The 24,170-nt window shown below is 39.9% G+C and overlaps 2 protein-coding genes and 1 long non-coding RNA gene across 3 annotated transcripts in view; 1 reads left to right on the forward strand and 2 right to left on the reverse strand.

Moving 5' to 3' along the window:
• Positions 1-11,939, forward strand: part of LOC123754964 (uncharacterized) — a 35,539-nt gene extending 23,600 nt beyond the window's left edge. The window contains exons 6-12 of the mRNA XM_045737322.2: positions 984-1,189; positions 6,341-6,454; positions 6,641-6,781; positions 8,484-8,670; positions 9,266-9,363; positions 10,812-10,995; positions 11,613-11,939. Of these exons, the coding sequence (XP_045593278.1) occupies positions 984-1,189; positions 6,341-6,454; positions 6,641-6,781; positions 8,484-8,670; positions 9,266-9,363; positions 10,812-10,995; positions 11,613-11,758 (1,076 nt within the window). The 3' untranslated portion in view covers positions 11,759-11,939. The remainder of the gene's footprint in view (positions 1-983; positions 1,190-6,340; positions 6,455-6,640; positions 6,782-8,483; positions 8,671-9,265; positions 9,364-10,811; positions 10,996-11,612) is intronic.
• Positions 11,940-13,579: 1,640 nt separating this feature from the next.
• Positions 13,580-15,796, reverse strand: LOC123756176 (uncharacterized). Its single transcript, XR_011222898.1, has 4 exons — positions 15,665-15,796; positions 15,074-15,211; positions 14,795-14,923; positions 13,580-14,436 (listed from the first exon to the last, which is right to left on the reverse strand). It is a non-coding gene; the product is annotated as an uncharacterized lncRNA (long non-coding RNA).
• A 415-nt stretch (positions 15,797-16,211) lies between these two features.
• LOC123756168 (extracellular matrix protein A-like) overlaps positions 16,212-24,170 on the reverse strand; it is a 34,219-nt gene continuing 26,260 nt past the window's right edge. The window contains exons 22-31 of the mRNA XM_045739250.2: positions 23,037-23,165; positions 22,309-22,437; positions 21,544-21,672; positions 20,885-21,013; positions 19,872-20,000; positions 19,180-19,308; positions 18,619-18,747; positions 17,886-18,014; positions 17,274-17,402; positions 16,212-16,732 (exon numbers count right to left, since the gene is read on the reverse strand). Of these exons, the coding sequence (XP_045595206.2) occupies positions 16,212-16,732; positions 17,274-17,402; positions 17,886-18,014; positions 18,619-18,747; positions 19,180-19,308; positions 19,872-20,000; positions 20,885-21,013; positions 21,544-21,672; positions 22,309-22,437; positions 23,037-23,165 (1,682 nt within the window). The remainder of the gene's footprint in view (positions 16,733-17,273; positions 17,403-17,885; positions 18,015-18,618; positions 18,748-19,179; positions 19,309-19,871; positions 20,001-20,884; positions 21,014-21,543; positions 21,673-22,308; positions 22,438-23,036; positions 23,166-24,170) is intronic.

Genomic DNA, 24,170 nt, shown 5'->3' on the forward strand with positions numbered 1-24,170 from the left:
CTAACCTAACCTTACCTAACCTAACCTAACCTAACCTAACCTAACCTTACCTAACCTAACCTAACCTAACCTTACCTAACCTAACCTTACCTAACCTAACCTTACCTAACCTAACCTAACCTAACCTAACCTAACCTAACCTTACCTAACCTAACCTTACCTAACCTAACCTTACCTAACCTAACCTAACCTAACCTTACCTAACCTAACCTAACCTAACCTAACCTTACCTAACCTTACCTAACCTAACCTAACCTAACCTAACCTTACCTAACCTAACCTTACCTAACCTAACCTTACCTAACCTAACCTAACCTTACCTAACCTAACCTAACCTAACTTAACCTAACCTAACCTAACCTTACCTAACCTAACCTAACCTAACCTTACCTAACCTAACCTAACCTAACCTAACCTTACCTAACCTAACCTAACCTAACCTTACCTAACCTAACCTAACCTAACCTTACCTAACCTAACCAATACTTAAATATGCACCGTATGCCAATATATAATAATATTTTATACACGAAAAAATATAAAATACTAATTCAAGAAAACTTGAACTGAACCAATCTTGTTAGGCTCGACAAAAAATATATAAAAACGTTTAAAAAATCAATAATTTAAACTTTGGATGTTCCCATCACAGGGGGCCTGGTAGCCTGGTGTATAGCGCGCAGGACCCGTAATTCTGTGGCGCGGGTTCGATTCCCGCACGAGGCAGAAACAAATGGGCAAAGTTTCTTTCACCCTGAATGCCCCTGTTACCTAGCAGTAAATAGGTACCTGGGAGTTAGTCAGCTGTCACGGGCTGCTTCCTGGGGGTGGAGGCCTGGTCGAGGACCGGGCCGCGGGGACACTAAAGCCCCGAAATCATCTCAAGATAACCTCAAGATAGATCACAAAAAATTAACATATCAACATTTTGCAGTATAAGGAAGATTCCCATCTGGGTAATTCACACGAGTCGTCCAATACAGGTCGCGTTGCTGGCAGCAGGAAACAGGGAAGATTTGAGGCCGATTTTACCACCAAACTCTCCAAGCAGCTGGATCTGGTGGCCAAGGGTCAGCAGCAGCAGAAGCAGCAGCAACAGCAGCAGCAACAGCAGACCCAACGCGAGCAACAGAGACAACAGGACAGAAAAGCCAGTGTGAAAGGCCCCAGGAATAAACTGAAAGCTCAAGTGAGTTGATATGTAATAGTTCAGGGGTGTTGATATCTGATTTTTCAAGTGTGTTGATATGTAACAGTTGAGGAATGTAGATACCAAATAGTTAAAGTGTGTTATCTGATTGTGATGGTTGTCTTACAGTTCAGATGAGAGAGAGAGTGTGTGAGGATGTGTGTGAGGAGGAGGGGGGGGGATGCGTACGTGCGCTCCTGAATTCTTCCTTTCAGTCGTCGCTTGCCTATTGCAATGTACATAAGTATTTACAACAATCTATCAAGTTACCCCTGGTAAATTTGTAACAGAAAATGGTTATGATTGAAGAAAATGGACTAATAAAGTTTCTTTCATGCATAAACTAAACAAACTGCTACTATTAGTATTTGTTTTTATTAATTGTCCAGAAGTAATTCTATGATAATTATTGCATAGAATAAGCATTGGGAATACCGTAAATGATATTTTAATAAAGTATTGACCCACACCCAGGGGGTGACCCCTGACACACCCAGGGAGTGACCCCTGACCCCACACCCAGAGAGTGACCCCTGACCCACGGTTGTCTAATACAGTGACTTATGACCTTCAGGCGCCCCCTCGAACATACATTCCAAATTGTTTGAGCATTTAATGGCATATACTGGAGACTTCCCCCCGCCCCCAGGACGGAGGGGTGGCGGAGCTGTGACGCCCAATAACCCCGTAATAACTTATGTCAACAAACCCACCCCTGCCTGACGGCTGCCATAACCCTCCCTTCAGTAAACTATCATCACTTCTCACACTCACTTCGGCTCCTGTTACATTGCTTTGCTCTGAAGAAAGATAACATTCAGCTCTACAATAAAGGTTGTGAATGTCCCGACCTGCCTCGACCAGTACGGAAGCCGGGATAGTAGCAGCACCTTGCACCCATATATGGAACCTCTCACTTATGGTCGTGTGATCAAGCGATTTTCTATCAGTACAGAGGTGTAGTGGCGAGGGAGAGGAGCCATGCTTCTGGCGCCCTGGGAATAATAACAATTGGTTTTATTTATTATAATGGAGATAAATACTCGTGTGACACGTCGTGGTAGAAGCATGGATCGAGATCTATGTGATACTGGTGAAGTGACACGGCGTGTGTACGGTTGTGACGGGCCCAAGAGCTGGAGACTGAGCAATGATATTCATCTTTTTACATCAAGGGAACGAGCAGCTACAAGCTGCTGTAAAGATGCATCAACATTTAAGGGACAAAGAGCCAAAACAGCCAGTTTGAGTGAAGGCATCTACGTAAATAAACAAAAGAATTTCAAGAATAAAACGATTCGTAGGTCCCGCGGGAGAAAGAGGAAAGGGTCCAATGGGCGTGTTATATTGAGTCTACAAAAGATCGGTCGCCAGGTGATCAGGTACTCGACCCACTCCTGTCTTGACCCCAGCAAGGTTCGACAGGTGGTGAGGCGCCCTGGTCTTCTCATCTACTGCCGTAGATCTGCACTTATCACCGCCAGCTTGAGGAAGCGGGAATCTAGAAGACACGGCTCAAGTGGCAGGTACCACAGCCTCATTCTTCCACCAAACAGACACTCCGGCAGACTCGGCATGCTAGGTAGGCAACATTACCGAGACGCTGTCTTGTGCGACACAAGGAGCTTGGTAAATATTGAAGCTTTGGCAAATTTTATAAAGTCAAGCCATCCAGAAAGTTACAAAGGTATAAGAAAGGAGACAAAGGGTCTTAAGAAGACCCTGTGGAAGGGGTCTAAGTCAGGAGATAGACATGACAAGGCTAGTGAAAGACTTGTGTCACATGCCACCGCTGGCGACCACTTTCAACCAATGCCTCTCAAGGAATGGAGAATAGTGCTTATTAAAAAGCAAGAAGAAGGAGAAATTAGCAAAACCAAAAAGCAGGTTGCTAGTACTGAGAATCTTGACCGGGAATATGAAGAATATGAAAAAGATAGGACTGGAGAGCCCCACTCTTTTAAGCTGCCTTCTATTCTGAAAATGAACAAAAATCAAGAGCAGGTGTTGAGTGCTGAGTGGGCGTCGGAGAGATGCGAGGAGAGTAAGACAGACGAGGTAACGTCTTGGCACTTCCCAGGTCTGCCAAGACGCTGCACGAAGGGTACCTTGTGGCCAGGCCAAGCTACTTCCCGTAAGTGTGTTGGTCGCTGTCTGCATCACCAGTCCTTGTTTAGTTTCGAAATCTTGGCCCAAAAGCTGGTAATCCACCCAAGGCCTCTTACAGCCAAGCTTACTAACAGGAGAACAGTTCCGGTTAGAGATCATGACGCTCCAAGACAACTCGGCAGCGTCGACCTGAATTTATCAAGCGCAGATGATACTGGTGATGGTAGCAATACATGCGCTATTCAATCACATTTGTTTCATAACAAGAGTAACACCACTTTTACCAAACAACGAAACAATATTTACCCTGACCAGCCAACGGTTGCTGACACAGATACGAAATCGGCTGTGGTTTTTGACTCTGTCGAGTTGAGAGATTTTCACCATTCTGACCAAAACAGAACTCGTCTCTACCAGACCCATACATCACCCACCGAGCGCTTACAGTTGCTCAACAGGAGACCTTCAGTATCTTTGGATAATGCAGGTGAAGACGGTCACACGAGTCGATCAGCGACGATCGACCCGTGTGACACACTCAAGATGGGCACACTCAAGATGCCCCACCACCTGCGTGATGCGGCTGACGGTGCCTCCAGGATACCCTTGGCAGAGTGCTCCCAGTACACAGCCTCAACAAGCGACGCCCATCACAGTAGCGTCCAGTGTTCGCCCCTTACAGAGGCGCGATCTCGCTGGAAATTCATGGAATTTCTCAGAAAGAAAGGACAGCTAAAAGCTTATGAATCTTCAGAGGAAAACTCTGACGATGATGAAATGCGTCGAGACACTACCAAAGCCAAGCGCCATAAAAGGAAGAGCAGCAGCAAGAGACTCACCAAAAAGTCCCAACAAGTAGATAACCTATACAATAATGAGCTGGAAAAGGCTGATTTTTTAGGAAGTGACATCATGGCAGAGTTGTTGAAACTACAAATTCCGAAGAAGAAACAGAGAAAAGGCTCGACCGAAGACTCTCTGAAAGGCAGAAAAAATAAAAGAAAGAAAAAATCAGGTTCTCAAAAAATTGACGAGAAGAGAAGAAGATTCAAAGAAGAACTTCTGGTGTCCCTAAGTCGCAACACAGCTTTCTGGTATGAGGTCACGTCTCGCCTTAAGACCGTCTCCACAAACCCAGAAGATAAGCCGACCAAAGGGCCCTCCCAGGCGGTCTCGACCCCTAAAAATAAAAGAAAGCTGAAAGCAGCCATGCAAAGTCTAAAAGATTTCTCAGAGGGGGAGAGTACGAGAGAGACGGACCTCACGAACGTCTCCGAGAACGCTGCCCCGTCTACTGAGCTGCCGCCGGTGGCCAGGAGAGACGGACCCTCCAAGTTCGTCTCTGCTGCCTCTGCCTTCATGTTGGCTGAGAGGAACTACTACGACCTCCTCCCTCCTCTCAAGTCGTCTTGGTCTGAGGCTCTTGAAGATATATTCCCTTCAATGACACAGGTCTCGTGTGTGTGTGTGCGCGTGTGTGTGTGTGTGTGTGTGTGTGTGTGTGTGTGTGTGTGTGTGTGTGTGTGTGTGTGTGTGTGTGCGCGCGTGTGGTGTGTGTGTGATATTGAATATGACCGAAAAGTTAGCTCTTCTCTATTTTTCTTATGTGTTCTCCACTTGGGAAGGAAGTTGAAAACTTAACTCTCCAAATCTCATTTTATAATTTTATAAGGCCTGACGCGTGCCTCAAAAAGACATGTTGCACTAAAACTCTCTTCAACATCTTCGGAGGCAGAGGAAAACGAATACAAAATAACAGGTTTGACAGTACATATACCATGTGGGTTGAGGTAAAGTGAAGAGGTGCCCAGTCGATGGGACTGAGCACTCTTGCCCCGTTATACTCTTCGGTTAGCTGAGAGTCCAGGCGCTTAATGGGCAGACAGTTGTCTCTCAGTACTGTAAAATGAGACTAAGGCGGGCTTGCAGAGTGCTCTTGACATGATAACGCCTCACTTCATTCCCTGGTACCTACTTGCAGAGTGCTCTTGACATGATAACGCCTCACTTCATTCCCTGGTACCTACTTGCAGAGTGCTCTTGACATGATAACGCCTCACTTCATTCCCTGGTACCTACTTGCAGAGTGCTCTTGACATGATAACGCCTCACTTCATTCCCTGGTACCTACTTGCAGAGTGCTCTTGACATGATAACGCCTCACTTCATTCCCTGGTACCTACTTGCAGAGTGCTCTTGACATGATAACGCCTCACTTCATTCCCTGGTACCTACTTGCAGAGTGCTCTTGACATGATAACGCCTCACTTCATTCCCTGGTACCTACTTGCAGAGTGCTCTTGACATGATAACGCCTCACTTCATTCCCTGGTACCTACTTGCAGAGTGCTCTTGACATAATAACGCCTCACTTCATTCCCTGGTACCTACTTGCAGAGTGCTCTTGACATGATAACGCCTCACTTCATTCCCTGGTACCTACTTGCAGAGTGCTCTTGACATGATAACGCCTCACTTCATTCCCTGGTATGTGTGTTCACTTCATCTCTTCGGTAGTTAAAGGGGTTCCTCTCTGATATCGAAATATTTGGTTATATTTCTTAAATTTGCACAAATATATTTAGATTTAATTTGAAACATTACGTCGCAAAAAATGTTGTCTTGTAATTTCGTTTGAGTTGTAGTTCAATGATTTCTTACTAACTTCCAACACTTTCTGTATTTTCTGTAGTTTTAATACTTTTTATAAATATTTAATTGAGATTTTGAATTTGGTAATTATTTCGCACATCCGAACACCGTTACAAGAAGGATTAGAACACACACTACAGGTCTGCTTGTAGTCACTGCAGCATATTACTGTTTAACGAACGATTAATATGTAATTAATACATGATTAATGTAAAAATACCAGATGATTAGCATTAATAAATGAAATCTACATTTTTTTATCTCACTATTTCCCGTTTAACGTAATTTTGTTTGGTGTCATTGTCTGTTCTTCTCTCATTAGTCAGCTGAGTTGCTGACTAATGAGAGAGAGTACAAGAGTGTTGCTCATCTGTTGACTGCCGCCCACAGGACAGCGAAGATTCTGGGCTGGGCGGGGACAAGCAGCCACCCAAACGCCGCCCACGTCGGGGCGGCAAGAAGAGAGGAGAGGAAGGAGGCCTTGACGATCCAGGCCAGACAGCAGTAGGTTTTTGAAAGGATTTTCAAGTTCAATTAACTTAAAAAAAAAGGTAGTCGTGTGAACAGCCTGTAAAACATAGCAATATTAGTTTTGTTGTTACGAATTGATGTGGAATTAGTAGTATTTCCGGAATGAGATCTGCCAGTTACGAAAGGGATAATCTGGGTAATTCCGAGTTCTTTTACGAGGTATCTACGGTAGGCGACAGTCGAGTGGGGTCGTCACGGAGGTCAGGGAGCTCACATTCGTCTAAACCCACGTCAGCAAGATCCTCAAAGTCGTCTTCGTCTCATCGCAGACTTCACGACCCACTGTCCTACGACCCTAAGGTATTTGTGTACATTTAAAGGTGTGGTAATAAGCTTTTTTTTCTGATACGGGTCAAAATTCCTTTTTTCACACCCATGTGGCTCTAAGGTACACAAATGGCGTGTCTCCTCCCTATATATTGGCTTTTCAGTAAAAAGCCAAACTGTAAGACCGGAATATATGACAATAAAGCAGATTTTTCCTTCAAACTAAGAGGTATATTTACAATACAGCCTTACACAAATTTATCTACAGTCTCACCTTACAGAACGCTAAGAACTCATCTTACAGAGCACTACAGTCTCATATTACAGAGCACTACAGTCTCATATTACAGAGCTCTACAGTCTCATATTACAGAGCACTACAGTCTCATATTACAGAGCTCTACAGTCTCATATTACAGAGCACTACAGTCTCATATTACAGAGTACTACAGTCTCATATTACAGAGCTCTACAGTCTCATATTACAGAGCACTACAGTCTCATATTACAGAGCTCTACAGTCTCATATTACAGAGCACTACAGTCTCATCTTACAGAGCACTACAGTCTCATATTACAGAGCACTACAGTCTCATATTACAGAGCACTACAGTCTCATATTACAGAGCTCTACAGACACTTTACAGAGCACTACAGTCCCACCTTACAGAATGCTTAAGTTTCACCTTACAAAACACCACAAATGTCTAAATTATACAACTCCAAAACCGTTGAATTTTCTCGCACGATTCCTTCCTTTCCGCTTAATGAGATTATGCACTTTACTTTTACCTGTCTCTCGCCTCATAAAATTTTCTCTCCAAATTTAGCCCAGCATTTTCCAAACAGATTTTTTGTTCAAGTTGGATTAACTGAACTTGAACTTCTGAGAATGAGGTACACTACTAGTTGAAACGAAACGTCATTAAAGATGACGTTTCGTTCGTAAACAAAACTACCACTGATGGTTGTTCGTTGCTTAAGAAGGGAAGCGAACTATCAGGAGAAAGCGCCAAACCATTACGACTATATAGCAAAATATATATTTTTTATTTCATGTTTATAAGCTGAAAAAAACATGATTTTTTTAAGATAATCCTTGTGAGGTCGAAGGTCATTCCTGCATGGGCATTAGTGCCTAAAGAACGACATCACAGTTTCTCAAATACTATATATACTCTTAATTGTCTTAGTGACACTAAGATCACCAATATATACATTTTAGAGCTCAGCTTGGTAATTTTCTGTTATTAGCTCTTGTTAAACAGCACTTCTTGGTTTGCTGTGGTACGGTGCTTAAGGTCTATCACCTTCCCGAAGCTTATTAAGTCCGTGATACTAGCTTACTGAGCGACTAACAGTTATATCTTACATCTTAATATAGTTCGGAACTTAAGGACACTCTCGAAGTATATACATCAGAAAATGGGGTACCTCTCCCGGTGTGTATCTCTTGATAATTGTTTTCGATGACATGTTGATAGTATTATTAATAATTACAGTAATGAGAAAATGAGTAGGAGCTATGAGGAGGATGTGTGCTGGTTCGAATCCCCTTCATGGCTCGTACTGATTTCTTTCTCATTGGTACAACACGGTAATGTGATATCATTGTGCAATGACAATTTTAATGAAAATTAAGACTCAATAATGACAATAATAATACTTATGATATTAACAATAATTATAATATATTATTAATAATAAATAATAAAACCTATTTTGAATTCTATAGCAATTCTTGGGAGCCAGCAATCCTCCCGAGGACGGTTCAGAGTTGGTACGACTTAAGGAGACACTGGGTGGGGGACCTGGGGGTGCGACACTCACTGAAGCAGAAGTGTTTTGGTTTAGTCTCCCCCGTAGTCCGTCACATCGCGCTGCCGTTTTCACTCTCCCAGTTCAAATCACGAGACTCCTTGGTAAGCATTGACAACATTTATCTATTGTATAAGCATGTCTGTTCGAAGATGGAGACCAGAGGCTTGGGGTTAGCCTCACCCAAATTTGCAAGGGGAATGGTCTGGAGCAAGGGACGAACATAGGCCTAAATTAAATGTTTTAAAAAATATATCTGTTCATCCCCACCGCACCCCCGTGCGATTTTTATGTAATCTGAAATTAAATAGGGGATGTGATTTCCGTAGAGTTTACCACAAACTTTCGCTTGTAATTGGAAAGTAATTAAGGAAAATAGTGAGCAGGGAAGATAATATCAGTGATGATGATAGTGACTAGTGAAGATGGCTAAGGTGATGAGAGTGTATGCAATGAATATACAAGATGCAGGGTAGATGAGATGAAAGGGGATCAGTGGATAGATGGAGAGATGAATGGATAGATAATTAGGTAGATATATGCATACATAGATGGATAGATACAGACAGATGGGGGACAGATCCGAGCAACGCCGCACATCCCCCCTTCCTAGTATATATAAATACATTCTTTGTAGATTAAAATGCTTCAGAAGATGTGTTGAGAGTGAGAGGTGTGACAAGAGGTGTCGTCCGGCAGATCTGCGTCCTATAGACTACCTGAAGAAGTACATGCGTCTGAGGACGTCCCGTCGCCAGCTCTACTCCATGGTGTTCTCCAGACATCGAGACCTGGAGGTGAGCCTGTGGCCTCGCCCCGTCCCTATCCACGCCCCGTCCCTATCCACGCCCCGTCCCTATCCACGCCCCGTCCCTTTCCACGCCCCGTCCCTATCCACGCCCCGTCCCCATCCACGCCCCGTCCCTATCCACGCCCCGTCCCTATCCACGCCCCGTCCCTATCCACGCCGTCCACCACATGTCCTTACCCACCATCCCCCATATGGCATATGCCTTTATCCACCGTCTTTCCCTCATCTTACATATTCCCTCCTTCACACACTATCCTTAACATATATTCTCCCGTCCACGCTTCCTTTTTTTACCTGAATTTACCAGAGAGCCACTATATCTCTAGTGGTCTCGACGAGGACAGGAAGCCTGTGGCTTGTCAAAGGTTCTCCCCATTTGTCCTGAAATATATATACACTCATTCTCTATATGGTTTTACTACTTAGGATGGTCGAGAGTTTGATTAATGATAGTTTGGATTTATTTCTCACGGTGTTTGAGTTTTCAGCGTCCACGAGATTTCCCTGAGCCAATCAGGCTGCACGTCTCAAATGAAGGACGCTAATTGTGTCAGCCAATGGCAAATGACTTTATTTCATAAAATACTAAACTTTGTTTTTATTTGAAATAGTTTAAAGGATCGAGTAGTAAGTATAACACATTTCCCTCTATCATACAAGATAACATATTAATATTAATTGAAACATTGTGATTAATGAAGATTAATTATGAATAAAACTTGCGTCTTTTGTTGACAAACACTGACTAAACGAATGACGTCTTTTTAACGCCATACGTAATGTTTTGATCGACTCAGCTGATAGGAAAGATACCGAAGTCGGAGCTCTTCACCAGAAGAACAAATACTAATGTTTACAATTTGTTATTCCATCATTTTGGAGCCTTCAAATGACAGGTTCGGAACCCTCAGACGACAACTTCGACCAAAAGAAATATTGTTTATATATATTTTGACACAATGGTGTTTGATCCATTTGTTCGTTATACCTAAATTCTTTCAGCTAAATTTATTTAATATAAGAAACGATTTCTTTATATTTTGTTCCATATTATTGAAGATCTTAATTCTCTTTGTGACAGGAATGAGAAACCATATTTTCTGTAAAGTATTGGTCGATTTTTACGAATAAATCTTACAATACATATTATCTTCAGATTTAGGTTATAGGTTTACAAATTATCAAGTGACTTATCAAATCATTTCATAAATGATAATTTATAAAATTATCAACAATTATTGTCGCCAATTTAAAGAAACAAGGTCAAAGGTCAAGAGATTTGAGGACCATTATAGCTGAAAATTATTTTATTTAACTACTAATTTATTCTTGCGAGGATTGATCGTGAGATTCTTCAAGTAACCGTGAATAGAGTCAAGACTTTGAGAGACATCTTGATTAACATGGATTGAAACCCGTTTGGCTTTGTCTTAGAGCATCAGAGTGGAGAGGATGCTGGTGGCTGACTTCGGAGCTGCCCTTGGCGATGCCCTGGGAGGGACCCTGACGGAGGCGCAGCTGGGGAGACTCACAGGACTAGTGCCTCTTCCAGACATCGCTCTCGACAGGGAAATATTTATCCTCGTCTCTGCGTTCGCGGAGAGACTCTTCTGCTATGGTGAGTGTCTTCTACGTCACATATACTCTGTCATTAACATGGGTTGTTTTCTTTATCATGTAGAGTATCTACACGATAGAGTGTGATAGTGCAGGTCACACTGGCTTTTCATTTGCTACTCCTCTTCATTTACTTAAGCTCTTCATTTGCTTAAGCTCTTCATTTGCTTAAGCTCTTCATTTGCTTAAGCTCTTCATTTGCTTAAGCTCTTCATTTGCTTAAGCTCTTCATTTGCTTAAGCTCTTCGTTTGCTTAAGCTCTTCATTTGCTTAAGCTCTTCATTTTCTACTCCGTAGAACCACGGATTGTAACCTAACTAGAAAAGTATGAACGCTCGTAACCAACCTAAACTATCCAGTTCAATGTCTAAATACGTTGGCATTTGTAAGTCGTTATTTTTCTTAATACATTGCATTTGTAATCACTCTCAATCATGACTGTACGCCATGGTAGTTCACTTAACCCTTGCTACGATGGCCACTAATTTCTCATGATAATGTTGCATAAAATATTGTCCCTCTGCCCACGCAACCGTTACTACCACTCCCGCTCACAGGTCATATAATTCCAGTGTTTTCCATTATCTACTGTTTTTGTCTGTGTCGTTCCTTGACCAGAGTTGCTGGCTGCCCCGGACGTGATGGTCGAGCCGCGAGATCTGGTCGAGCAACTGGATTTCAAGCAGCTGGACGAGCGCCTGGAGGGAGTGGAACTGGATCCACTTCTTCACCACGTCCTCACCACCATTAGAGACCTTGGTTAATATTTAAAGTCAGTTCCCCCTTGCCCCCTTCCATATACACACACCTACATAGATTTATCACGTGTATAGAAATGCTTGTTTATTGCTAGTAAACTAAGATAAATTACTCTGTGTCACTAAGCATGTTCATTTCCTTATAACACAAAGTGCAATTGTGGAGACCCATAGCCTTGGAGAAGGAAATAAAGAGCATTCAGATAAAATTTAGTAGTTTGTCTGTGATTTCGTATAAATATTATTCGAATCACTCCTCCGGGAGTTGCCTCAACAATTATATTTGAGTCTGAACGACAGCGTGACCTCTAATGGATGACCCACAATGACCATAGAGCACTGACGACACCCAGCCTGAACTTCGTCGTGTGCAACACACTTCTACAATTTAGCTGGGCCTTGATAAAGCTATTAGAGTGTATGCTTGAGATATCGTCGTTACAACTTCCATCTCGGCGATTATTGGCGCCTTAACTTAAAGACTTTCGAGGGGATGTCATTATATATTCATGCTAAAACCGCCACCAAAGTATTTAATACATACGTACCCTCCCTCCCTCTAATACACGCTGTGTACAAATTATTTTACAATGTTGATCACTTGGCGCAGCTCGTCATCGGTGTTTACATAATTAGTTGCGTAGTTTATATTTCTCCTGAGTTTACTGTCTTTGCTGACAAAATCTATACCCAGTGATCTACAACACACTAACCTCCATCATATAGGACTGTGGGGAAGAATAGACGATGTAGGTGTTAGCAAGACGGATCCACCACTTTCTGCTGACGAAACAAGCTAACAATAGTTCTGTGTGTGAGCCAGTACCATATCACTCGGGAAGTGGAAGCAGACTAACTCCTCCCTTAGTGACCAGGCCAGGCTTCGATTACTTCGGGGGGGGGGGGGGGGGGTTAGCTGCGTTAACTGGTGGTTAATTCCCAGCTCCATGTCTTCAAGGTAACGGTACTACTATTCGAGTACCAAACTATTCCCAGCTGTTCGCGGGTGTTTGGCATTTCATTCACCCAGTTTTCTCTAAAATATTTGTATATGATTAAATGATCCTCGAACTAACACTCATAACACTTCAAACAGGCAGCAGATTCGTACAAATATTTGCTATTCCTGCCATCTCTCCTTTTTTAAACTGATTTAAATATCTAGAAGAGAACGTCTGTTTTTCTCTCTGTCCAAAGACGGAGTTCAGACGCCTGGGTGCTGCCTCACCCATGTTTCCAGCGAGGGGGTTTGAGTAGGGGAAAGGGTTAGGTTAAAAATAGGTTAGAAAGGTGAGGGTATAATGATGGGGTGAGGATGAAAAAGGGAAGAATGGGGAGATGAGAGGGTAGACGGAGTTGGGGGAAGGGGTGAAAGGGAGGGAGGGAAAATGGGATGGGGGACGTGGGGAGAGGAAAAAGAAGTGGGGGTGGAATAGGTGGGAGAGAAGGGTAAAGTCAGACAGTCCCCGGGCACCGCCGAGTAACCCCTCCTATTGAGTGTTCATAAAGTTCTGTAAAGTTTACAGAACTTTATGAAATAAATATGAAAAATTACATATAATGAAAAATTTCTGAAAATATAAACGTGTAACAAATTGGTTGAAACCAAATATAAAATCTTATTTGTGGCAAACGATTTTAAGGTAAATAAATTTGTAAATTAGGATTTTTTTTTATTGCTCTCTCAATAATAATTGTATTATATAATTTTGTATCTTCATTAAAACAGATTATATATATAAGGCTAAAACATTAACAGCCCACAATATGAAATGTAAAAGCATTTTATAGCAGGCTTTAAAAAAGCATAAAATATAATAAGTGTTCATACATTCAGAAAGATATACCTGTATATGGGTCCCTATATAATATATATATATATATATATATATATTATCCAATTCGTTTAAAGATCAGACACAATGTTCCATATCAATGATTAAAGATTGATCAATAATAATAATCCAAAACAGATAAATAGATAAACATGAGAAAGTATAAATAAAGAAGCTTGGAAACAGGTATAAATATTTATGACAGACAAGTCCCTATGCCAATGTGGAGTATCTTCATTGGCCCTAAACGATTGTATGGAACTTATTATTCAGCCGTTATCAAACCTTTAATAATTCGCTAGATAACAGTAGCGTATTAAGAAACATTTAAAACAGTTGACATTGTTACAGATTATGATATCAAATGTTATATTCAGAACGTAGAAGCAGTTGTTACACTGTTGGTAATGCAAGCTTGATTGGAACTGATCATGATTGTCTAAGGACCTTTATTGTTACATATAAATAAAATAATAAATATGCCGATAACACTCAAAGGGACTTTGACAAATACTCAGAGTTGCATTACCTAAAATGGGCCGAAAAAAGGACTCATAAATGTTCCAAGTTCAGTCGGTGTTACTTGTTCCTAATCGACGCAGCAGAGTTGCTGGCTGGAGCCACAGGAGCCCCAGAAGACGCCCCAGCAGAGTTGAGAAGAAGGAATGCAGTAGCCCTCGGCCCTTGAGCAGGACTCAGGGCTGCTGGGCTTCACCAAGGAGGAGCAACAGGTACACGGGTTGCCCAAACACAGATCAGGGTAGGAGATATCTGGAGCTGTACATTGGGTCTTACACTTGCCTTTTATCATGGTACAATCGGATTGTTGTTCGCAGGAAGTTGGCGAAACTGAAATGTATTTATGGAAATAATTGTCGAGTCTTACTTGAAATCAAAGAATAAAAAATCACATTTATTCTGCACTTGAAATGAACACAAGAACGTGAGCATTGTAAGAAAAGTTATCTGATTAGTTTTACACTTCGTTCCAAATGGGCAGCGAAGGATGTACAGTGTTAAAGGGGGACGAGTGGATGGGGAATGGTGGGGAGGACGAGGGGATGGGGAGTGGGGATTGGTGGGGAGGACGGGGGGGGGGGGACAGGGTAGGGTTGCTGTGGCTCAGCAACACACATGCGTTGCTCAGCCACAGCAACGCGTGGCCGGGTACAGCTAATAATTATAACAATACTAAAGCTTACAGTACTTTTAACACAGCAGAAGCAGGTTCTGCTGGTGCAGAGGCCGAGGTGTGGGTCCTCGTCTCTGCCGCAGGTGGCGCTGCACCGTCCTCCTCTGACCCGGCACTCATACGTCTGGCTCTGGCACGTTGGCTCTGTTAGGTCATTAGTTACACACCTTAGTAAATAAAATAGTATATGAACAAAACAACAAAAGTAAGAGTCTATTCTCGAAAAATATTTTCTCGGAGTTACATGAATATCCCTGGTTATGAATTACGGCTTGGGGGGGGGGAAATACTTACTGTTAATGCAGCAGAAGCATTCTCTAGAGGAGCAGATATCCTGGTAGTGATCCTCGTCTGTGCTGCATGTGGCGCTGCAGCGGCCCCCGAAGGCTCTACACTCGTTAGTAAGGATGCTGCACGAGGGCCCTGATGTTTCTGTCATGAGACGAGGCCAGAGAGATATGAGAGAACGGAAGAAAAGTTATAATGTGAGATTTTAACGAGCATTAGTTATTTTTTCCGGTGAATGTTAATTTATATCTTCGTCTGTGTGTCTGTACTCACATACTCATTGTACTCATTGTACTATAGTTCAATGTATTTGTATTACACTATACAAATACAATGATAGTAAATCTGCATTGTTTGTCTGATATATTTAGTTACCTGAACCCTACATGGAATATAGGGGAGAGGGGGGGGGGAGAGCATTGCTGCATGAGTGACATCTTATCTTCCGTGTCAACGTACCGAACTTATAGGTTCGAATCCTGATCACGGCTCCTGTGGACTTTCTCAAATACAAGTCCTCTTAAAACAGTTACCTGTGGCCGATGAGAAAACACTCTAGAACCCATTTAGAAGTTCACTAAAGGCGGAAAAACTCACTATGAACACAGCAGGAACAGTTTCCAGGGGTGCAGAGATTAGGGATTAGATCCTCTTCTGGTGTACACGAATAGCAGCAGTGGCCGCCCTTGGCTACGCAGGCAGGGGATTGGGCGTCGCACGAGGAAGCCTCTGTTGGTTTACCCGGAAATTAGCAAGTTATAAAATCGATAACATATATAACAACTATAACTCATAGCCAATTATTCGATAATTAACTGAAACTCAACAATTCTCAAGAGTATTTTTTTTATATGAAATTTTATTTCGAAGATAACATCTAAAAGACTGTTGATAACCATATTATTAATATACAATGGTGTTTTGTGCTTCAAACTAAACTCTAATTAACCTCTTTTGGAGGTGATTTGGAGAGTTATCATTTATGGCCTGACTGTGCTTGTTGGAGAAGCGCCTGGGAGGGACATTCTCTAAGGAGGTAATTGAAGTTATGTTGGTTGACACAAGGATTAGTGGCATATTGGCTCCTGCCTTGCCCCCAATATCTTCTCTAGACTAAGATATAGTATGATAGCCTTTCTTTACATTAGTTATAAGGTTTGGCAAGAGAGCAAATCCTTGGAGCAAAGAGTTTGATCACGTTTGATGTGAGAGCAAAGAGTTTGATCACGTTTGATGTGAGAGCAAAGAGTTTGATCACGTTTGATGTGAGAGCAAAGAGTTTGATCACGTTTGATGTGAGAGCAAAGAGTTTGATCACGTTTGATGTGAGAGCAAAGAGTTTGATCACGTTTGATGTGAGAGCAAAGAGTTTGATCACGTTTGATGTGAGAGCAAAGAGTTTGATCACGTTTGATGTGAGAGCAAAGAGTTTGATCACGTTTGATGTGAGAGCAAAGAGTTTGATCACGTTTGATGTGAGAGCAAAGAGTTTGATCACGTTTGATGTGAGAGCAAAGAGTTTGATCACGTTTGATGTGAGAGCAAAGAGTTTGATCACGTTTGATGTAAGAGTAAAGAGTTTGATCACGTTTGATGTGAGAGCAAAGAGTTTGATCACGTTTGATGTGAGAGCAAAGGTTTGATAAGAGAACAAATCTTTAGATACTGTTGAAAAACAACTTTTTGTAAATTTTAGACTATCAAATACAACATTCAGTTTATAACTCATTTTGTATGTATGTACTTTTACCTAAGAATTATTATTATTATTATTATAAATACTGCTGAAAATTATGCTCAGTCTAACCGAACGAAGCCGAGCCTAGAATAGTATGTCTAAATATAACCTGAACTAAATAATTACATTTGTTCCGAATTTAAACGAAAGGCAAATTAACCAAACAATTCGTTTGGTAGTTTGATAGTAATATATATATATATATATATATATATATATATATATATATATATATATATATATATATATGTATATATATATATATATATATATATATATATATATATATATATATATATATATATATATATATATATATATATATATATATTCATGCTAAAACTCAAATTTACATTAAATTCAATGTTTACATGGTTTCTCGTCAACTGTGTCATCTAAACTTTCTTTTCATATGCTGTGTAATCTAGACTCTTGCTATGAATTGGTTTATATGGGAATAAGACTTGCTTGGAACGCAGCAGGAACAGGTGCTGGTGCTGCAAAGATTGTAGAATGCATCTTCGTTCGCGTTGCATATGTCGCTACAGCGGCCGCCCTTGGCTGTACAAGAACTGGTGGGGACGCTACAGGAGAGCTCTGTTGGATTATACAAGTTAAAATCAGGAAAAAAACAGAAAATTTAAAAATACACTATATATGGGAGTTTTTAGCTTCTATTTCGATCTCAGGTTGCAATTTTCTACCGGTTGGGGTCTGTTTTGGGTCGCCTACCTCTCTGGGTACCCAACCCTGGTCGATGGTGGAAATGAATGTACTCCCAAACAGTGGAGTACAGGTCATTGCTCCCTTCGCCTATCTGAAGGAACCTTGTTGTAACTAGTGGCTCCTGGTAGGCATGACAACTCCATATGACTGAAGCTTCCTGACTAATATAGCTAATATCACTTCAATAGCTCCAGGGATCCTACTGGGCTCCACACAGGAAATTATTTATAGCAGTTTTTTGTTGATTATGAAATCCTGTTGGACTTCACAACCTCATTTTGCTGTAAACACTTTGGAAAATGTGATTTACAAGTTTCAAATTCTATCTGGATTGACCAAAGTCAAAATACTTACGTGGAGTGCAGCAGACGCAGTTTGGAGTGTTGCAGAGATTGTAAGAAGGAATCTCGTTTACACCGCATGTGTCGCTACAGCGGCCGCCCTTGGCTGTACACGCACTGGTGGGAGTGGTGCACGTGGGCTCTGTTGGTTCAGACAGTTAAGGATAGTAAAAACAAATTGTATTAATACATATTATACTATCATGACTGCGGGTGTTTTGAATTGTAATTGAAAATTTGTCGCTTTATCAAATGCTAATTATTTTTGTTTGGAAGGAAACAAAATGTGTTTGGAGATTGTTAATAAAAAAATTATTAATATTGTGATGCTCTGACAACCTTGGGTGTAAAGGGCTTCAATACATTATTTTACTGCAAAATCAATAAAGACGTTTTAGTGCTTCTAATAACAGTCAAATGTACACTCAAAAGTTGTAATAAATCATTTATTTGTTTTTAAAAATGATTCAATTTTTATTTACAACAGTATCAAACTTTTATACACAATAGTAATTCTTAAAGTTTTTCCACTTTAATTTCATTTGATTCAACAGACATGAATTTCCGCAGTTTTTGTTGTGTATGAAATTCTCTTAGAATACACAACCTCATTTTGCTGTAAAAACTTTAGAAAACGTGACATACAAGTTTCAAATTCTACACTTGTCTTTATAGTCAACTAGTCAAATAAACGTGACATACAAGTTTCAAATTCTATCTGGATTCACGAAAGTCAAAAGACCTACGTTGAGTGCAGCACACGCAGTATGGAGTGTTGCAGAGATTGTAAAAAGGAATTTCATTTGTGTTGCATGTGCCGCTACAGTAGCCGCCCTTGGCCATACACGCACTGGCGACAATGTTGCACGTTGGCTCTATTGGTTTAGACAGTTAAGGGTAGTAAAAGGTAATTGTATTAATATACATTTATACTTTTCATGAATTCGGATGTTTTGAATTATCACAGAAAATTTGCAGATATATCTAATAATTATGTTTGCTTCGAGGGAAGAAAATATGTTTGGAGACTATTACTAAACCAATTATTAACATACAGTGATGCGCTTAGTTCCTTAGGGGTGCATAAAGCTTCAACACAATACAACAATAAATGTTTGAATAGCAGTGCAAATGCAAAATATGGTAAATTAATTATATATATATTGTAAATTGACTACAATCGTCTCTACAATAAGCAGATATTTTGTTAAATTATATTAACTAACTTGTAAAGGTCTAAACTAAGTTTAAGGTCTAACTTAAAAATGTCAAATTTTATCTGGATTGACGAAACACGTAAAACTTACGTGGAGTGCAGCAGACGCAGTTTGGAGTGTTGCAGAGATTGTAAGAAGGAATCTCATTTACGCCGCATGAGTCGCTACAGCGGCCGCCCTTGGCTGTGCACGCACCGGTGGGAATATTACACGATGGCTCTGTTAACAGTAGTATAAAGAAATTGTATTAATACACATACTTTCATGACTACGGGTGTTTCCAATTATAATTGAAAATCTGCAGCTTTATCGAATGATAATTATTTTTGTTCGCAAGGAAACAAAATGCATCAGGATATTATTAATAAATAATTTATTAACATACAGTGATGGTCTGAGAACCTTGGGTGTAAAGGGCTTCAATACATTAATTTTCTGCAAAATCAGTAAAGAAGTTTTAGTGCTCCTATTAACAGTCTAATAGACACTCAAGACAGTTGTACTAAATCATTTATTTGTATTTAAAAATGATTCCATTTTTTTACTACAGTATAAAACTTTTATACACAATAGTAATTCTTAAAGTGTTTCAATTTCCTTTTCCTTTGAATCTTCAGACAAAAATTTCAGCAGTTTTTGTTTTATATGAAATCCTGTTGGACTACAAAACCTTAGTTTGTTGTAAAAACTTTGGAATACGTGACATTTTCTGTAAACACTTTGGAAAATGTGATTTACAAGTTTCAAATTCTATCTGAACTGACGAAAGACGTAAAACTTACGTGGAGTACAGCAGACACAGTTTGGAGTGTTGCAGAGATTGTAAGAAGGAATCTCACTTACGCCGCATGAGTCGCTACAGCGGCCGCCCTTGGCTGTACACGCACTGGTGGGAATATTACACGATGGCTCTGTTGGTTCAGACAGTTAATAGTAAAAGGAAATTGTATTAATACACATTTATACTTTTCCTAAATCGGATATTTTTAATTATCACAGAAAATTTGCAGATTTATTGAATAATTACTTTTGTTTCGAAGGAAGCAAAACATGTTTGGAGGCTATTAATAAACAAATTAAACTGCTTCTCTCCGGTTGCAGTTTTCGCATTTTTGATATTCAGCCACTGAATTGTGGCTGGATACCCGGCGAAGAGGTTTCTGGTGCTTCCGCTTTCCCGGGAGAGGGGAGCTGCGCAGACAGCGGCGCGGTAGCTATGTCATGCTTGCTTGTCTATTTTCGGTTTGGGGAGTTCTGCTTGCTAGTTCGGCTTTCGGTAGCAATTTTTAACCAGTTTGTTTTGGGACGCCTACCTTTCTGGGTGTCTAACCCGGTTGATGGCAGACATAGAATGCTTCAATCAACATTGGTGTTTCTATAGGCCTTTGCTCCTCGTACCTCTCTGAGGGGATGGGGGGGCAGGTTCTGCTTCGTGGCCCCTGGTAGGCTAAGAACTCCAATCAAATTGACTGATGCAATGGTCTAATAAATATATATATGGATATCAGCCCAGTATAGCTCCGATGAGGATCCGGGACTTACCCAGAAAATGGTGTTTCATTGTTATATTCAACGCTGGTTTTTTACTATGATATAAAATTGTTATTACAAAATAGTCATTCTTAAATATATTTACTTTATATTTCTTTAAATATACAGACATGAATATCCGCAATTTTTGTTGTGAATGAAATTTCTGTTGGTATACATAACCTCATTTTGCTGTAAAAACTTTATAAAACATAATTTAAAAGTCTCATATTCTCTCTCGACTGACGAAAGACGACAAACTTACTTGCAGTGCAGCAGACGCACTTTGCAGTGTTGCAGAGATTGTAAATAGGAATCTCGTTTCCAGCACATGTGTCGCCACAGTAGCCGCCCTTGGCTGTACACGCACTGGTGGGAATATTGCACGTGGGCTCTGTTGTTGTGGACAGTTAAAAGTAAAAAGAAATTGTATTAAAACAAATTAAACTTTCATGACTACAGGTGTTTCGAATTATAATTGAAAATTTGCAGCTTCGTCGAATGATAATTATTTTTGTTTGGAGGGAAACAAAATGTTTGGAGATTATTAATAAACAATTTATTAACATACAGTGATGCTCTGAGAACCTTGGGTGTAAAGGGCTTCAGTATATCAATTTTTTACAAAATCAGTAAATAAGTTTTAGTGCTCCTAATTACAGTCTAATAGACACTCAAAAAGTAGTACTAAATCCCTTATTCGTTTTTAAAAATTATTTTTTTTTACTATAGTATAAAACTTTTATACAAAATATTTTTTTTAAAGTTCTCACTTTTTTTAAGCTACTGACATGAATTTCAGCAGTTTTGTTGTGTAATGAAATCCTCATAGACTACAGAGTCACATTTTGCTTTAAAACGTTTGGAAAACTTGACTTACAAGTTTCAAATTTTATCTGGACTGACGAAAGACGAAAAACTTACTTGCAGTACAGCAAACGCAGTTTGGAGTGTTGCAGAGATTGTAAGTAGAAATCTCATTTATACCACACGTGTCACTACAGTAGCCGCCCTTGGCTGTACACGCACTGGTGGGAATTCTGCACGAGGGCTCTGTTGGTTTAGACAGTTAAGGGTAGTGAAAAGAAATTGAATTAAAACACATTAAACTTTCATGACTACAACTGAAAACTCACACCCCAGAAGTGACTCGAACCCATACTGCCAGGAGCAACGCAGCTGGTATGTACAGGACGCCTTAATCCGCTTGACCATCATGACTACAGGTGTTTCGAATTATAATTGAAAATATTCAGCTTCATCGAATGATAATTATTTTTGTTTGGAAGGAAACAAAATGTTTGGAGATTATTAATACACAATTTATTACCATACAATGATGCTCTGAGAACCTAAGGTGTAAAGGGCTTCAATATATTAATTTTCTGCAAAATCAGTAAAGACTTTTTAGTGCTTCTAATAACAGTCTAATAGACACTCAAGAGAGTTATAATAAATCATTTATTTGTTTTTAAAAATAATTCAGTTTTGTTTCTACAGTATAAAACTTTTATACAAAATATTTTTTTGTAAAGTTTCTCACTTTTTTTTTAATCTACTGACATGAATTTCAGCAGTTTTGTTGTGAAATGAAATCCTCATAGACTACAGAGCCTCATTTTGCTGTAAATTTTTTGGAAAACTTGTCTTACAAGTTTCAAATTTTATCTGGACTGACGAAAAACTTACTTGCAGTGCAGCAGACGCAGTTTGGAGCGTTGCAGAGATTGTAAGTAGAAATCTCATTTATGCTACACGTGTCGCTACAGCGGCCGCCCTTGGCTGTACACGCACTGGTGGGAATGTTACACGATGGCTCTGTTGGTTCACGATAATACGAACATTAGTAGATGCGGTAAATTATAGAAATACGTTTTGTAGGAGTTTTTTTTAATTTCTCAGGTGACGAGACTAAGCTGATAACGTAAATGAGAAACTGAACATCTTTTTTGAATTATTTTCATATACAATATATTTGAGAATAATTATATTTGTACCATATTAAGTAGACACTGATTCAATAACAATATTGTTTACTCATACACATAAAGTAATTGACAATCAAAACATTACAGTAAATTAAAGAATCAAGAATACAATGCTATATAGCGGACATGCTGCTAAAGAATTAGAATATATTTCAAAAATGGATCAGAAATACAGTTGCAGAAATGGGGAATTTAATATCAATTAGTGTTATAAAAACTAACTTAATGGAATATTTATCCTAATCTGGGATATTTCAGAAATGAGAGAGTGCAGATATCAATTTAATTACAGCCATAGATAATTCAGAAGGCGACTACATATCTTTTTATTCAGATGTACTCAACTGAATATGTTAAACTGCCTTAAAACCCAGCGATCAGATCCTTTGGAGCTCATTTATAAAATTACGAATTAGGAGTAAATCTTACTTTGAACGCAGCAAGAGCAGTTTGGAGTGTTGCACAGATTGTATAATGCATTCTCATTTATGCTACATGTGTCGCTACAGCGGCCGTTCTTGGCTGTACACGCACTGGTGGGAATGGTGCACGAAGGCTCTGTTGGTTTAGAGTTAATAGTAATAAAAGAAAATTGCATTATTACACACTTTAGGTTCATGAATATGGGTGTTTCGAATTATAATTGATAATTTGTAAATTTATGCAATGATAATTATTTTGGCTTTGAAGTAAACAAAATATATTTCGAGATTATTAATAAACAAATGACAAACATAGTGATGCTCTGAGATTCTTATACATAAAGAGCTTCATTACATTACAACAATAAAAGTTTTATAGCAATGCAAATGAAAACATATGCTAAACGAATTATATATTGCAAAGAGACTAGAATCATCTTTGCAATATTTTTTTTTATTAACACATTTAGGTACATCTACATTTGTGCAGCTACACTAGACTATATGAAGGGAAGTACAGTGTGTCAAAAGCTAACTACGTGGTACTTAAAATCCAGATCTCGCAGGATGGTTAGTCATACAGGGCCATATGTTAAGTAGCCTTCACTGGCAAATTTTGGGTGCAACATGAGGATATCCTCAAGAACTCGAGAGTGAATAAAGTAATTGCAAAGCTCCAGGTACCTCATGCCAATGGGTTGTTGTTGTTGTTAAAGATTCGCTACCTGGAACTAAAAGATCCAAGTAGCACGGGCTATGGTGAGCCCGTAGTGGAGTTCCAATGGGTCTGAATGGTCTAATAACTAGGCATTCGGTGATGTGTGGGAGCTCATGTCTTAGTTCCTGATCACAGAGTTTGCATCTGTAGTGCTCAGGATAGGGAGATCCGTCACCTGTAGCCACCTGCCACAGGTAACGGTAACCCAACCTGATCTTAGGAAGCACTTTGTCGCACAGTCTGGTTCAAGTTTTGTGCTGCCCATAAACATAGGTTTCAGATCTAAAGAAATCATAGCTTTTTATACTGGTGCTTTCAGGTCGTTGGGAGTCGATAATTTCTTTCCTATGAGGCCTGAGTGTTTGGAACAATATAGTTTTGACAGCAGAGACGGGGATACGAAGGTCTAATTCAACTTTATCT

Source organism: Procambarus clarkii, chromosome 55 (genome assembly GCF_040958095.1).
Source record: "Procambarus clarkii isolate CNS0578487 chromosome 55, FALCON_Pclarkii_2.0, whole genome shotgun sequence".
NCBI lineage: Eukaryota > Metazoa > Arthropoda > Malacostraca > Decapoda > Cambaridae > Procambarus > Procambarus clarkii.